The sequence below is a fragment of the Harpia harpyja genome, chromosome 12, assembly GCF_026419915.1.
Source record: "Harpia harpyja isolate bHarHar1 chromosome 12, bHarHar1 primary haplotype, whole genome shotgun sequence".
Lineage (NCBI taxonomy): Eukaryota > Metazoa > Chordata > Aves > Accipitriformes > Accipitridae > Harpia > Harpia harpyja.
The window spans coordinates 25,074,022-25,087,055 of record NC_068951.1 but is presented as its reverse complement, the minus strand read 5'-3'; the positions used below and the strand labels follow the sequence as shown (position 1 = coordinate 25,087,055).

At 45.9% G+C, this 13,034-nt stretch overlaps 1 protein-coding gene and 1 long non-coding RNA gene across 3 annotated transcripts in view; one reads left to right on the top strand and one right to left on the bottom strand.

Annotated features, from left to right (window-relative positions):
- The window catches only part of LOC128149297 (guanylate cyclase soluble subunit beta-2-like), a 22,572-nt gene extending 19,799 nt beyond the window's left edge, over positions 1-2,773 (bottom strand). Inside the window, exons 1-5 of one of the 2 annotated variants that reach the window (XM_052804329.1) lie at positions 2,703-2,773; positions 1,838-1,911; positions 884-978; positions 537-697; positions 41-140 (exon numbers count right to left, since the gene is read on the bottom strand). In XM_052804329.1, the coding sequence (XP_052660289.1) occupies positions 41-140; positions 537-697; positions 884-978; positions 1,838-1,911; positions 2,703-2,705 (433 nt within the window). In that variant the 5' untranslated portion in view covers positions 2,706-2,773. Of the gene's footprint in view, positions 1-40; positions 141-536; positions 698-883; positions 979-1,837; positions 2,007-2,702 lie in introns of those variants that run through there. The other variant, XM_052804328.1, reaches the window with a different exon arrangement.
- LOC128149299 (uncharacterized) lies at positions 2,161-13,034 on the top strand. Its single transcript, XR_008237599.1, has 2 exons — positions 2,161-2,248; positions 12,733-13,034. It is a non-coding gene; the product is annotated as an uncharacterized LOC128149299 (long non-coding RNA).

Below are 13,034 nucleotides of genomic sequence, written 5' to 3'. Positions count from 1 at the left end.
CATTACCAGCTGATCTGTACTCTGCATTCCACCTGATTACCTGGCACAATATGGCACAGACCTCTTCTGTCTGAATAGTAATGTAAATGCATTGACCCGTCTTCATTCTTTTCTACTCTAAAAGATGGTGCATTCATCTCCTGAGGAAAAACAAACAAACCCAAAACTTCAGTATCTTTTTCTGATAAAGAATACTGGTGAATTCCACTTGTACAAAAGCATCCCATGTCTTAATAAAATAAGCGTTAATATGAATAAGCTGAAAAACAGAAGATTAAATATGCTCACCTGTGAAGGAAAATCTACTATGCATTAGAGCCAATGTACTAAATAATATCTAATGTTGAGGACTACTCAGAAAAAATTATTTTAAAAAGTTGTCCTAACATTTTGGAGTAATCAGTTTCAGAACACAGGAGAGCCTGTCATAGCATCTTTCTCCATTATTCATTCACACCTATGAGATACTGTTCCTTGTGTTGCAAACTCTGGCAGAGTCCACCCATACCTGCTCAGTAATTACTACTCAAACTTGCCTGGTAAGAAAGGGACAGGTAGCTGTGCAATGCATCCAGGTTCTCTATGAACTCATAGAGATTTCCACCCAGTGTCCTCAGCATGTGGTCATAGCCTGAGCGTTTACAGAATTCAAAGAAATACTCTCCAAACTCTCTCAGAACTGTATCAGCAGGAACACCTGGCAAAATAAAGATACCTTAATGAATAAGAAGGGCTTGGAAGTTCTTGAAATGCTGTCAGGTGGATTAAGAGTGAACGCAGAAAATCTGCAACATAGGGAGGGCATTCCAAAGAGCGCAGGAGACTAAAACCTGGGCTGCAGGTGACCCAGGTTGGTTCATTTTTGAGGCACGGTGATGCATACCCAATATTTTGCAGGCTTCATCGATGAGCTGCATTGTGATCTCATCTTTGTAAACCTCGAAAGTCAAGAAAGAATCCTGGACACCGGCCTGCAGTCTGCAACAGAGAAGACAATATTCTTGTCTCAGCAGTGCTGTAAATATAACATGCTTGGGTGACTCAACTGGCATTAATTAAGCACTGTTTGCTGTTAACCAACTCCTTAACCTCCTTCAAGCGTTACGTTGGAACACACTACTTCCCCTAATGGTTTAAGAGTGTTGCTTTAACATGGCTGAACGGTGGTGTCCACCTCTCCATTTCTGCTGGTTCATGTTACGGTATTATGGCACTCTTTCAAGGATTATGGCATCATACTGTGGGGTGCCAGAGCAAGTGGAATCTTTGTTTGTCTTCTGGTCTACTGGCTTGTTGCTCAATGTGGCCACAATATCAGGCTCTTGGGTCTCCACAGACTTGACCAAAAACTTGCTCATTTTTTATATTGGCTTCAATGGCTATAATGTGTATATATCTCAGTATCATTTATATATCTTTATACCTTGGAAAATACCACATAGCTCATAAAGTAAAGACAAAACCAGAGAAGATTATACATTTAGCTGCTTTTCTGAAAGTACTGGAATTAAACTGACTTCATACCAAGGATGACATCTTTTCAGTGTAATTACTTCTCGATATTGTCCCAGTGAGCCAGCGAGTCTATTGCACAATCGTCTAAAAGACTGAATGTCATCCTTAATTATCTATATAACAAATTAATTGGGACAAATTAGTATCAGACTATGAAGTGTTACAAGGTAAGAAACTCTTGCATTTGTCCTGCTAGTTACTTCTAACAATTACTTGAGATACGTAGATCAGCTGCCATTTACCAGTGAGAAATTAGAATCCTCTGCTGCTAAATGCCTGACCGTTTTCTTTCAACACACTACGTGTATTGGGAACACATTACCTTAATTTTTCCCATGTTTCTTCACCGTACTTTTCAACCACCAAAGACTTCAGGCACGTATTTATAAATCCATACTGCAAAAGCAAATAGATGAACGTGGAAAAGACGTACTGATTTTCAAAGTGCCGCCCAAACATGCCACCTTTTTGTATTTAAGATTCCACTGCTAATTTTATATTGCAGAAGAGAAAGTAATAAGGCTTGACAGCCATTGTCTTTCCGCAAACAGCATAGCCTTTATCTCGGCATTTCACAAGCGTTCAGTAAACCAGAGCAAACACATTCAATCCTGTTTTGCAGATAAGGACCCGGAGAGCCCAGGTCAGGGATGCGTTGCGCCACGCGTGCAGCCCGGAGCGCGTCCCCCGCGGCGGCTGGAACAGCAGCCACGCACAGCTGCAGCATCAGGAGGTAAGTTCGGCTTTGCCGTGCCTGCTATTTTTTTGCGTTAGGGCTGACAAACCGGACGCCGGAGATGGGGGGAAAGGGATGCTAAGGGAGTAGCCGTAAGTAGCGCCGTCACAGCAGCGACAGGATCACATCCACGCAGGATGCTGTGGTCCGAGTCCCCCGAAGCGATGCGGGTTAGCGTCCTGCCCCCGGCACGGCAGGCAGGAGGCTCTCAGCCGCCTGGTCTCTCGGGCCGGGGGCGCCCGTTCGTCCCCGACGGGCGCTGTCTGTCCCGACTCGCCCCCCGCCGCCTCCCCCGCGGGCAGCCTGGCACCGCCGGCGGCTGGACGAGGGCCCGCGTTGCCCCCCCGACCCTGCGGGTCCCGGCGGCCCGGCCGGGGGGGGAGCCCCCGGGCCCGCCCGCCCCCCCGCCCCGCTCGCTCACCCACCATCCTGCCGCCGCCCGCTCACCCACCATCCTGCCGCCGCCGCCGCCGCCCCTCCGCCGCCGGCCGCGGGCTCGGGCAGCCGCCCCCAGCGCCGCCGCCGGCTCCAGCCGCGCCCGCCCCGCTGCCTGCCCGGGGGGCGGTGGCACGGCCAGGCCCGGCCCCGCTGCTCTCGCCCGCGGCTGCCAGCGCGGTGACAGCCGGCGGCCGCCGGAGCGGCGGGGGCGGCCGTAGGCCTGGCCAGAAGCAGGCGATGAAGCCGCGTGCACAGGACTGCCCATCGTCCAGGCTGGGTCTGCGGCCGGCGGGGCAGCAGGAGGGGTGTTAGCAGGGATACAGTGATCGGTTTTAGATGCAGTGAATTCGTGGGGCTTTAGTGCCTGGCAGAGTTACCTCATTTCCTAGGTGTATTTTTGGAAGAATTACTCGTAGGTCGCTTTCAAGAGCACGTCCTGAGAGGACGCGGCGGAGCGCTGTTTGGGGAAAAACACTCTCCCCCCCATAAAGATGAGTTTTCCGTCCTCTGTCAGCAGACAGGCACAGGCAGCCCTGTGGGTGGTGACAGCCGCGCTTCGCCCACCTGGTTGCCCCTGTTTGGTGCAGGGCCTGTGGGACGCTCCAGGGGACCACGGCCTGAGCCAGCGCGCTGTGCCGCTCTGGCAGCCGGGGTTTTGCTCCTGCTGTGGCGGTTCCGAGGCGTCCTGCTCCTTGCTCGGGCTCTGATCGCTCAGTCCTCTTCACGGGTGCCATACACAGGTGTTCAGCAGGCACATCAAAACCTGGGCAGCAGTCCCTACGCTGGGCATGGGTGCTGCTTTTTTAACGATGACAACCCTCCCGCCAGCCCTGCGCTGTCCCTGTCCTCCCACATCCTCCGTCCTCCCGTCACCCTTTCTATCCTGCAGACATTGGTGAGTCTCCCGTGACCTCACTGATCACTAAACCGGGTTTCTTCTCCAGAGCTGTCTTCTCGGCCAAATGCTGGTCGGAGCTAGGCTCAGGAGAAGAGAACTAAGGAAAGTCCGTGCACCCGCTGTATTCCCGCAACTGCGCGTAGAGGGCTAGCTTAGCAGAGAAACATACACGCAAACCCCTCTGTATTTCCTGGACAATATCAAATATTTATTTAAACGTACACCTCTCGGAGCTAGCATTAGCCAGCGCAACAGATGACCTATCTCTCGGTTTGCTGCCCATGCCGCGGTTGTAAGAAGCACCCGTGCCCGCTGCCAAGCAAGAGGTGGTGCCGGACCCCCGGCCCCACAGCCTGCAGCCCCCCAGCCCTGCAGCCTGCGCCCCGCTCTCGCGCCGCCCTTAGCGGTGGAGCTGCTTTCTGTGCAGATGTACGGCTGTCCCCCAAAAGGGCGAAGACACCCTTATTTTAGTTACCTGAAGAACAGCGTCTCAATTGCGCAGCTGGGCTCGCTGCTTTACCGCAGCCTGTAAAGTAACTAAAAATAATCGGAGTAGGAGTTCATGACTGTCAGTGCCATCAATACAAATGGAACTCACTATGAGGTTACTGATTTTTTGGTGTGCAAATTTTACCCACGTAAATCTGCTGTTGATATGACTACAAATAATTCGATGCTAGAAATGACAAATCAGGAAGATAAAGCTGAAGGAAACGGAAGAGGAGTAAACACCACATGGTCTAAGAATTGTATGGGTTTGCTTATTGCCTTCAATTTAGAAATTAATTTTTATTATGCATAAATAAAACTAATTTTCAGATTTATAAAACCTGAGTCACTGGAGGGATTTGCAAATAAAGTGAGTACTTTAGTATCTTCTCTTCTAGTTCTTTAGTATCTTTTCTTTTCTTATTGTATGCATGACACCTAAATAAGCAATCCAATGATTTTTAGTAACAAAGATTAGTGACTATCGAAAAGGTTTGAAGATGCAATTCAGATAAGCTATCCAAAATTCAAATTAATACCTGTATACTAAATCTGTACTGCACAAGGTAATACATACTGGAATTGAATTTATCATTATTGCTTTAGCCCTTCTTTGGTTAGTGAATTGATCCTACTATTTTTTCAGGTCTGTTTGTCGTTATGAGAGAAAATTGGATAAAGAATCTCCAAGTCAGGACTGTTTGTGGGCAGGTCATTGGGCTGCTCGCCCTTCGCAGTCCATGGCCTGTGATGTGCCCTCGGCCACCTCTGTCAACTCTAGCTGGATAACAGAAGCCTTCCAAGTAAGAGAACAGAAAGCAAGAGAGAAAAATTTATAATACGCTTCTGGTGTGACTCTTTAGGATTTCTTTATTCCTTTGGCACAATGTAATCAGTGCTTCCTAGAATTTTAAGATCAGCAGCTATTTTTGTGTATAATCACTAGTCTTTTAATCAAAGACAGAACACCCTACATGTTGCTGTATCTCAGCCCACTCTGCGTAAAATGAAGACAACAATACTCCCCTTCCCAATCTGTTGCTGTGCTCCGGTGACAGTGATTACAGTCTCTCTTGGCACAGCGTATTCAGGTCTCTCAGTCTATACTGGACCCCATTGCAGTGGGCTGGCATTGACACAAATTGCCATCTGCTGCAGGGGCAGCGGAGCAGGTGTATTTGGGTATGTAAAGGAGAGGTTGGAGCAGGGTGTCTTTAGTTTCAGAGGGTTTCTTCCTTTCCAGAACACGTAAGGTGGATGGGGATAGGTTCAGGCAGAGCTGCGCACTGGTATTCTCCTGGTGTCTCTCCTGTGAGGCTGAGCCTTGTTGCGAGGGCACAGGATACCTTCAGTTGAAGTATGGCTGAAAAGTCCCCCGTGGGCTTCACCTGTGCACAGCCTGTCCCTCCTCCCATAACCAGCTCAGTGTCCGGTGCTGAGGATGGAATCAACTACCGATCAAGTGCATCGGTCCCTTATAAATTGCTAAAAGTGATGCGTCTGGAAGCCAAACAGCAGGCTAAGGGCTGTGCTGCTAACCCTGCAAAATTCTGCAACCTTCCTGGCAGTTTGTGAGCAAATGTGTCTTATATTTCTTCTGCCTTTGTGGCAAAAGATCCATTAATATGGAAAGGGGGTGCTGTGGCCTTGCAAAAAAGATACTCATCCATACCTGACAAAAACAATTATATCAAGAGCCAATTTCCCCTGGCCTTTTTTTGTGCTCGTACCCAGCTAGGACTAAACGGCATCCTTGAGCTCTAGGTAGTTCAGCAAAATAGATGGACTATCTGCAAAAACTGTATACACTGTTTTTTTCAATTAGATGAGAAGTGAAAATATGCAATATAGCAATTTATAACTTCTAGTTACAGCCTTGCAGAATGCAGTCATAGACTTCCATAGTCTGTGTATGCAAGGATGTCCTCCTTTTTACTTCTTTTTCTTTCTGTTGTGTGATTATTAGCAACAATGCAAAGCCATATGTTAGTTGCCATGGTGGAGGGGCTGCTCCCATAACCGTCTGAGCAGAGCACATTCTAAACATTGCAGTCTGGAGCCCAAAATACCACAGCAGTAACAGAATCCTTTCTCCAAGTGGTTGCCAGCACTCTCTCCTAGTGAAGACCCCTAGGACACAGTCCTTTTCAGCATACTTCCTTCAAACACAGCCTCACATCCGTTGTTCAGATATCGTGTTCACATTTGTCTTGAATTAGCCCACACGGCGACTTTTTAGTGACTTGAAGAGAAAAAGAATCTGTCCTTCTACCAATGGGAACCAAAAAGGAAGTTTTATATATATGTATTGGTAGGCTTCCAGTACTTCACACTACCAAACCATGAGGACAGCTGATGTAAAGTCTAGATTAGGAATAAAAATAAACACAGAAGATGTGCTGCCCTGCATAATTTGGATGGCTCTAATTTTTTAAATATATATTTAAAAACCCCAACAGTTATATTTGAATTCTTATTAAAGACCCTGGTCAAAATGTAAATGTCGTTAATGCAGACTAACTCAAGAGCAGTGAAATTGTTCTAGTGCAGGCTTTACTCTCAAGAAAGCTTTCAAAACCCCAACTCCTCTGGTTAACTGTTAAGCTGAGAAGGAGATGGAAGGCTGGGTCAATAACATTTAAATTGGCTTTGCAAAACCGTAGGGAAGAGTTACCAGCTCGGGTCCAAAACCCATTCACAAGTGCCCTTTACCACACTGACGGGGAGGGAATTGAAGAAATGAATGATTTGCTCCAAGAGCTGGGTGGCCTTTGGCATCGTTCCCTCTCGCCCGGCTCTCCATGTGTGCTGCCGCGGAGTTCCTCCCTCCCTGCGCGTGACCTGCCCTGGCGCTTCCCTGCCCGGGCGCTCATCTTCCCTGAGCTGGGGAAGTCAGGGCCGCACCCATGAAAATACATTGTGCAAAGGAGAAACAGGCCCTGTGGGTACTTTCGCTGCATGAAACTTTCTGGTTAAAGTCTTTGTGCGTGTTCCTCTGGGTATTTTCTTCAGCTTGCCTTGTGTATCACAACTTACATTCAAGAGCAAGCATTCAGTATCGTTGTTTTCTAAGTAGAAAATAGCTCATTACTTGTATTTTTGTCTCTGATTGCTAGTTAATGAAATTTGTTCCAGCTTTAACAACACTGCAATGAGCTACAAAGAATCATTTGTCTTGGCTGCCTGGGCCAGGCTCGCTTCTGCTGCAGCTTGCAGACGGCACAGTTATCCAGGAGACTGGAAGAATGCAGTCAAGAATTATGCAAAAATGGGTAAAAGCCAAGGCTCATCAATCTTTGGTGCTGTGCTATTACGTCTGTATTGTGCTCTGAGCCACGTAGCTCAAACGTATTAGCATATAGAGCTGTTTGGGTGCTTTCTGGCATCTTGTTCCTTTGGAAAAGTAACCACAAACTTCAAGGTGCTTGTGTCAAATGAAGAAATTAGTGTAATACCAGCCTGTGCAGGCTGTGCTGTTAAACAAGGTTGTGTCTGAGGGGTCTGTGGTATATTTCTCTTCTGTCCCACCAGCGTCCCTTCCCTGTGCTTTGAAAAGAGGCCTTTCAGGTACTACTCATGTCACCTATCATCTGCTATGTAACTCAAAAAACTCTAAGGGCCCAGTTCAAGAACCCAAAGCAATTTAGGAGCACATCCCCAACAATGTCAAACCAATAACTGGTAAATGCTGGCACTAGCTTTATTTGGCTTTAATATTGTGAGAAATTGCTGCTCTACTTTTGGAAATGATAATCCAGCTATCCTCCATTGTGGCATATTAAATATCTGGGGTGTTGTTCTTAAGAGGTAGACTCAGGTTTCCTGTGGCTGTGGGTCTTAATTAGTCCTGTAACTGTTAAATTGCAAATATTACTGAATATGCTGATGGTTTTACTTTCCTCTTGTCTGAGTTCTGCCCCAGCCTCCAGGCATCCAGCCTTGTTCAAATCAAACAGCTCCTTCTTCTAGTGAGCTTTCTCCTTGGCTACCCTTTCCCACCAAACCACCTACCGCGGTTGCTCTCTTGGTGCTTTAGATGTAACATTCAGCTTCCTTGCTGCTTTTACTCCTCTGAGTAATATTTTGCAATAGTATTAATTATACAGTGTGCTTAGATTTCTCATACCATTATTAACAAATACATGTTTCCTCTAGCTTTCACCATTTGAACTGAATCTGTGAGCTATATCCCGTGTGGTATCTTTGACTGAAAAATACTTCAGTCCATTCTGTGCAAAGGTGAAGTTTAACATCCTTATTTGTGGATAGGGACAAACTGTTCTACAGCTTCAGGACGGGGACAAGCCCATCACGGTCTCAGTTTTCAGAGGACTACAGCTCCCATGATACCCAAGAAGAACTAGATCTGAGCTTTGACAGCGAGGCACTTTGGGAAAAGGAGGAGGTATACGAAAAATTTCCCTTGCTTGAGCAAGAGAAGTAAAGTTTGCAAGTAATTAGGGAGTGCTAAATAGGGAGTAGTAAATTCTCCTGGAAAATCCAGGTGGAAATCTGTGATGGTAATATGAGAGAGGTCCAAAGGGCTGAGAGAGGTCCCTAAGGAGCTCTAAGGGAACTCTGTATGTTTGTCAAGTAGAAGGGCTATTAAGCAGGAGTTTTTAAATGTCCAAGCAAGGATGGCTAACAAGTCAAAAGAATCTAAGTTCTAAGGAAGAAATTTGGATTCTAGTGAAGTGGAAGGAAAAGGAAGACTGAAAGAATGAAGTGCTTGCCTCCGTGCGCAGTGTGTGGCCATGGGTCTTTAAAGGCACAGTGGGATGAAGGCTCCTATTCCTCCTGTACAGGGAGAAATGCTGTGATCAGGAGTGAGGAAGATGATAGATGCTGGTTGGTTGTTAGAGCAGCTCTATGTTCTGTAATGGGCTTTACAAGGGGTAAGGGTTTAACTGGCGAATTAAAGTGACCCGCCTGTCTGTGGTAGGGTGAGTTGGTGGGATAAGAAACTCAGATACAGACTAGCTGATAGCAAGTAGTAAGAGGTAGTTGAAGGTAGCCTCGTGTTTCCTGCGTCTCCACCTACAACCATAATCTCCTTTTTGATCTCTCCTTTCGAAACTGTAGGTGTTGGTGATGATCTAACCAGCACCTGACTCGCCAGCCATTTGTCCTTGGAGGGCTGGGTAGGGATGAGGGCAGCTGCATCGCGTGATGGGGGAGTGGCTGTCACCCTGGCGAATACCTTTGGAGGATTACCCAAAAATCTCCATAATTTTTCTCTTATCCTTAAACCACTCCCTCCATCCAATCAATGATGAACAAACTTGAAAGGCACAGTCTATTGAGATGATGTGCAGAGCAGAGAAGAGCTAAGCTCCGCACTACTAAGAAAACCTGAGGAATGATCCCTCCGATGCACTTTCTGATGCTTATCGTATATTCTGTTTTCCCTGTGTATCTCTATAAAATGAATTTATATTGTAATGCAGGAAGGTCCTTCCCCCACAAATCAGAACAATACAGCCAAAACAGCTAGCATTAGGTGTTTAAAAAGATTCACTCCAAAGTTTAAATTGTTGGTCTGACTTCTGCTGTAGCTGATTACACTAATCCTCAGGAACAGAAAGTACCTTTCTGCAGACTAGCAATAGTAAAAAAAAAAAAAAGTCTTACTAGCCCAGGCTAGCTACTGAAAATGTACTGCACCTTTTTGGTCTGTTTACAATATACTGTGGCCAACCAATAGCTCTTATGGGTTAATTTGAGGACAATAGCAGTCTTTGTTCTGGTTTTGGATTTGTGCTGGGGTTTGCACTGATATGAATACTAGGTATAGTATAACTGAGATCTTGAGGTTTTTAATATTAAATATGGAGCTACATATATTTGAGATCTCCAGCAATTCCCCGAGACTGATTTTTCCTCTGATAATTTGTTTTGCCAACCCCAGTGTTTTCCATTCTTGACTTGAACCGTCTTGGTTTCATCAAAAATGGTTCTATATAGTGTGTCTTTGAGTGACGCTAGGGAATAAACGCCTCTGTCTTATTTGAAGATGAATTATTTTGTTGAAGGGCTATTTTGTTTAGAATAGGAATATGTATCTGCTCCCCTCTCTAGTTCGCTTGAACTAGTTCTGCCCCAGCTGGATGAAGGAGTTTAGTTGTAGCTGCAAAGAACTTGACAAAGACTGTAAAAGCTGTCCAAGAAGAAAGATAAATAGCTTGAGCTCACTTCTAGGCTGCTAGTAGGATCAGAACTGGCCAGTTAGTGTGCGTGTGTCCCATGCTCCAGTGTAGATTTGTCATATACTTGGAAACTGGCATTGTCCTCACAATGGACATAGCAGAAAGCAGAAAGCTGCCCAAATCTGGCCTTTTAAAAAACTGCAGCTGCAGCTAACCCCTTACTGCTGTGTGCATGCCAGCTTTTCTCCTTTTTTTCCTGACCGGGACTGCTGCATTCACTGCTGAAAGCAAGTGAAATCCAAGTCCTGGTCTTTCATGGAAGGGGGGGACAAGAGCTAGGGTGGGACATGGCTGTGGAATTAATGAAGTGGCATGATGTGTATTTGCACCTGTAAAACAGGAGCTGTACCGTAATAGGAATTACAGGTCAGAGGTGCAAAGCTAACTTTGGCTGCATGGAATAATATGGAGACAGCAAACACACTGTATTTTGTTCATGTGGTCAGCAAGCACGCTGTAATTTGTGTGCATGTAACTGTTTCAAAGTGTTCGGGATCTCACTGCTGGTGGAGTAATTTGTCCTCTCTGATGCATGCACAGCAGTGCCTGCAGCCCCTTGAGGAGCGTGCTGTGGCTTTGCTCGCCTCCTTTGTTGCTGCTTGGCTAGTTTCCCCCTTTCTTTTCTCCCTTCTTTTTCCTTCTCTGACAGAATAGCCTTCTGGGAAAGGGAAAGCTGAGTATTTCTGAAGCACTGCAATGCTAACAAATCAGCTCCAAATGAACCTTGACTGGGAAAATCTGTGCCACACAGCATAGCCGTCACAGTGTGCAGTATGTGCGAGCTGCTAGAAAAGACTGCCAGGCTGGTGAGGAGCCCGAAGGACCAGGCATCCTCACAGTCCTTTGCCAGTAGCAGCGTTTGTGAGAAGTAGATTAAAACTAATTTGTGAATTAGTTTTAAAATGTTAATTTATTTTTGCTTGATGGGCCGGTACACTGTATAAAGTAAACACCAGTTACCGGAGTATGCTGTACCACCTCTTCAAAGCCTCGTACAAGTGATACTTGTAATGCAGGTGAATGGTGGTGTCCACGTTTTCCTAAGTGAAAACAGAAAAGCAGTTCAACATGCAATGGGGTATAAGGGAGATGATCCCGCATATAACTCCAGAGCTGCTGGCCACCAGATCTGTACTCTGGACCTTCTCCTGTTAGCTGAAACAAGCAAGTACAAACGTAAAACTGGAGAGATGTGAGTTTTTAACTGAGAAGCAGAGCCACCGAGCGGCTAATTGGGAGGAGGCTAGCTCCAACTTGTCCAGCTGTTCTGTCCCAACAGCTTGCCTGATGGTGTAATACATTGAAAACAACAGTAATCCTACTGTCCAGTAACGTGTATAGGCTAGTTACTATAGTCTTAACTACAGCTGAAAGCAGAGATGCAGGAAGGAATATCACAGGTAAAGCCAACCCAAATCTATAGCAACAAGTCTTTCAAAGGATTGGCCATTGAGATGACAGACTCTAAGTTACATTGGCTTCCAGTCCTCACCAGGCTTTCGTTTGCTGCCCCTAAGCCGACAGCTTCATTCCTCATTTTGCCCTGTGGCAACATCCAGCTACCAAAAATTGTAATGCAGTTTTATGTATGGAACTTGCTGGGGCTTCTAGGGCAACACGTCTTCTCTCGCCTCACCTGTAAGTATGGGCATTAGAGAGAAGGTATCGTTGCCTGCTTCCACACCTAAAACGGGAGAATTGCTCATTGAGTAAGACATATTAGACTACCTTTTGAGGCTGTTTTTTCTAATATAGCCTAACATCCTCAGCTCTATGCCTTGGTTCCCATGCTTTGGGGATAAGAGATGGGAATAGCAATGGAATATTCTGATGCCAAAACAGTGCCTGGCCCTGAGCAGCAAGGTTGCTGCTGTCATGCAGGCTGCCTGGGCTTTGGGCTCTTCTCACAAGTACTGCTTATGGCATAACTCTCTGAAAATCTGTCCCACATTCAGGATTGTTCCTATGACCCCTGCATCTTCTTGCGCATTGCAAATATTTCCTTGCACAATGCTTAAACAAAGGGAAAGTGAGGCAGAGCTATCTGAACAGCCATCCAGCACCAGAGCACTTTGTGGTCAAAATAATCCTGAAGAATCTTTCAAATCCATACATGTCACCAAAGTATAATTAAGACGCGGGATTACCCAACGGAGCTCTTGATTCATAGGACTAGGACCGATGAGCACCAGGAAAGTAATAGATTTTATTGGGTAATCCGTGTGTTTGGACGCACAATCCTTCAAGCCAAGTCATTCTCGTAGGTCTTGGAAATCCTTGAATGACAGTTTCTGTCATTGCCACAGGTCTTCATTAAAACACAGAGCAAAATCCTCTGCATTCCACCCATCACGTAATACCAAGGAGAAAACACCGTGAGTAAAAAACCTGCTCTAATGGTTAAATTCCTGCCAACCTAATGTAGACATCTTTTTTCCTTATGGCTGCAGAAATGAGACCTTGGATGAAGCTCCTGTCAGCAATGAGTCTGATCAAGCACGGTGTGCATCTGACAGCCAGCTTGGCACCGCCTCGCAGCAGCTGGGCTTCAATGGATTTCACGTGCAAGTAGGCCTGAAAGTCATATTAATTTTTAATTGAATGTTTAAGTTTCAGGTTTAGGAGGTCTTCTTAAGAGACGTCTCAGTAATATGTATGCTGCTATGAATGAAGGGGTAGGTCTTAAGCTATGTGTTGTTGGTAAGCAAACTAAAACTCTCTACTGAGAATAAAAATATATATATACATGTGT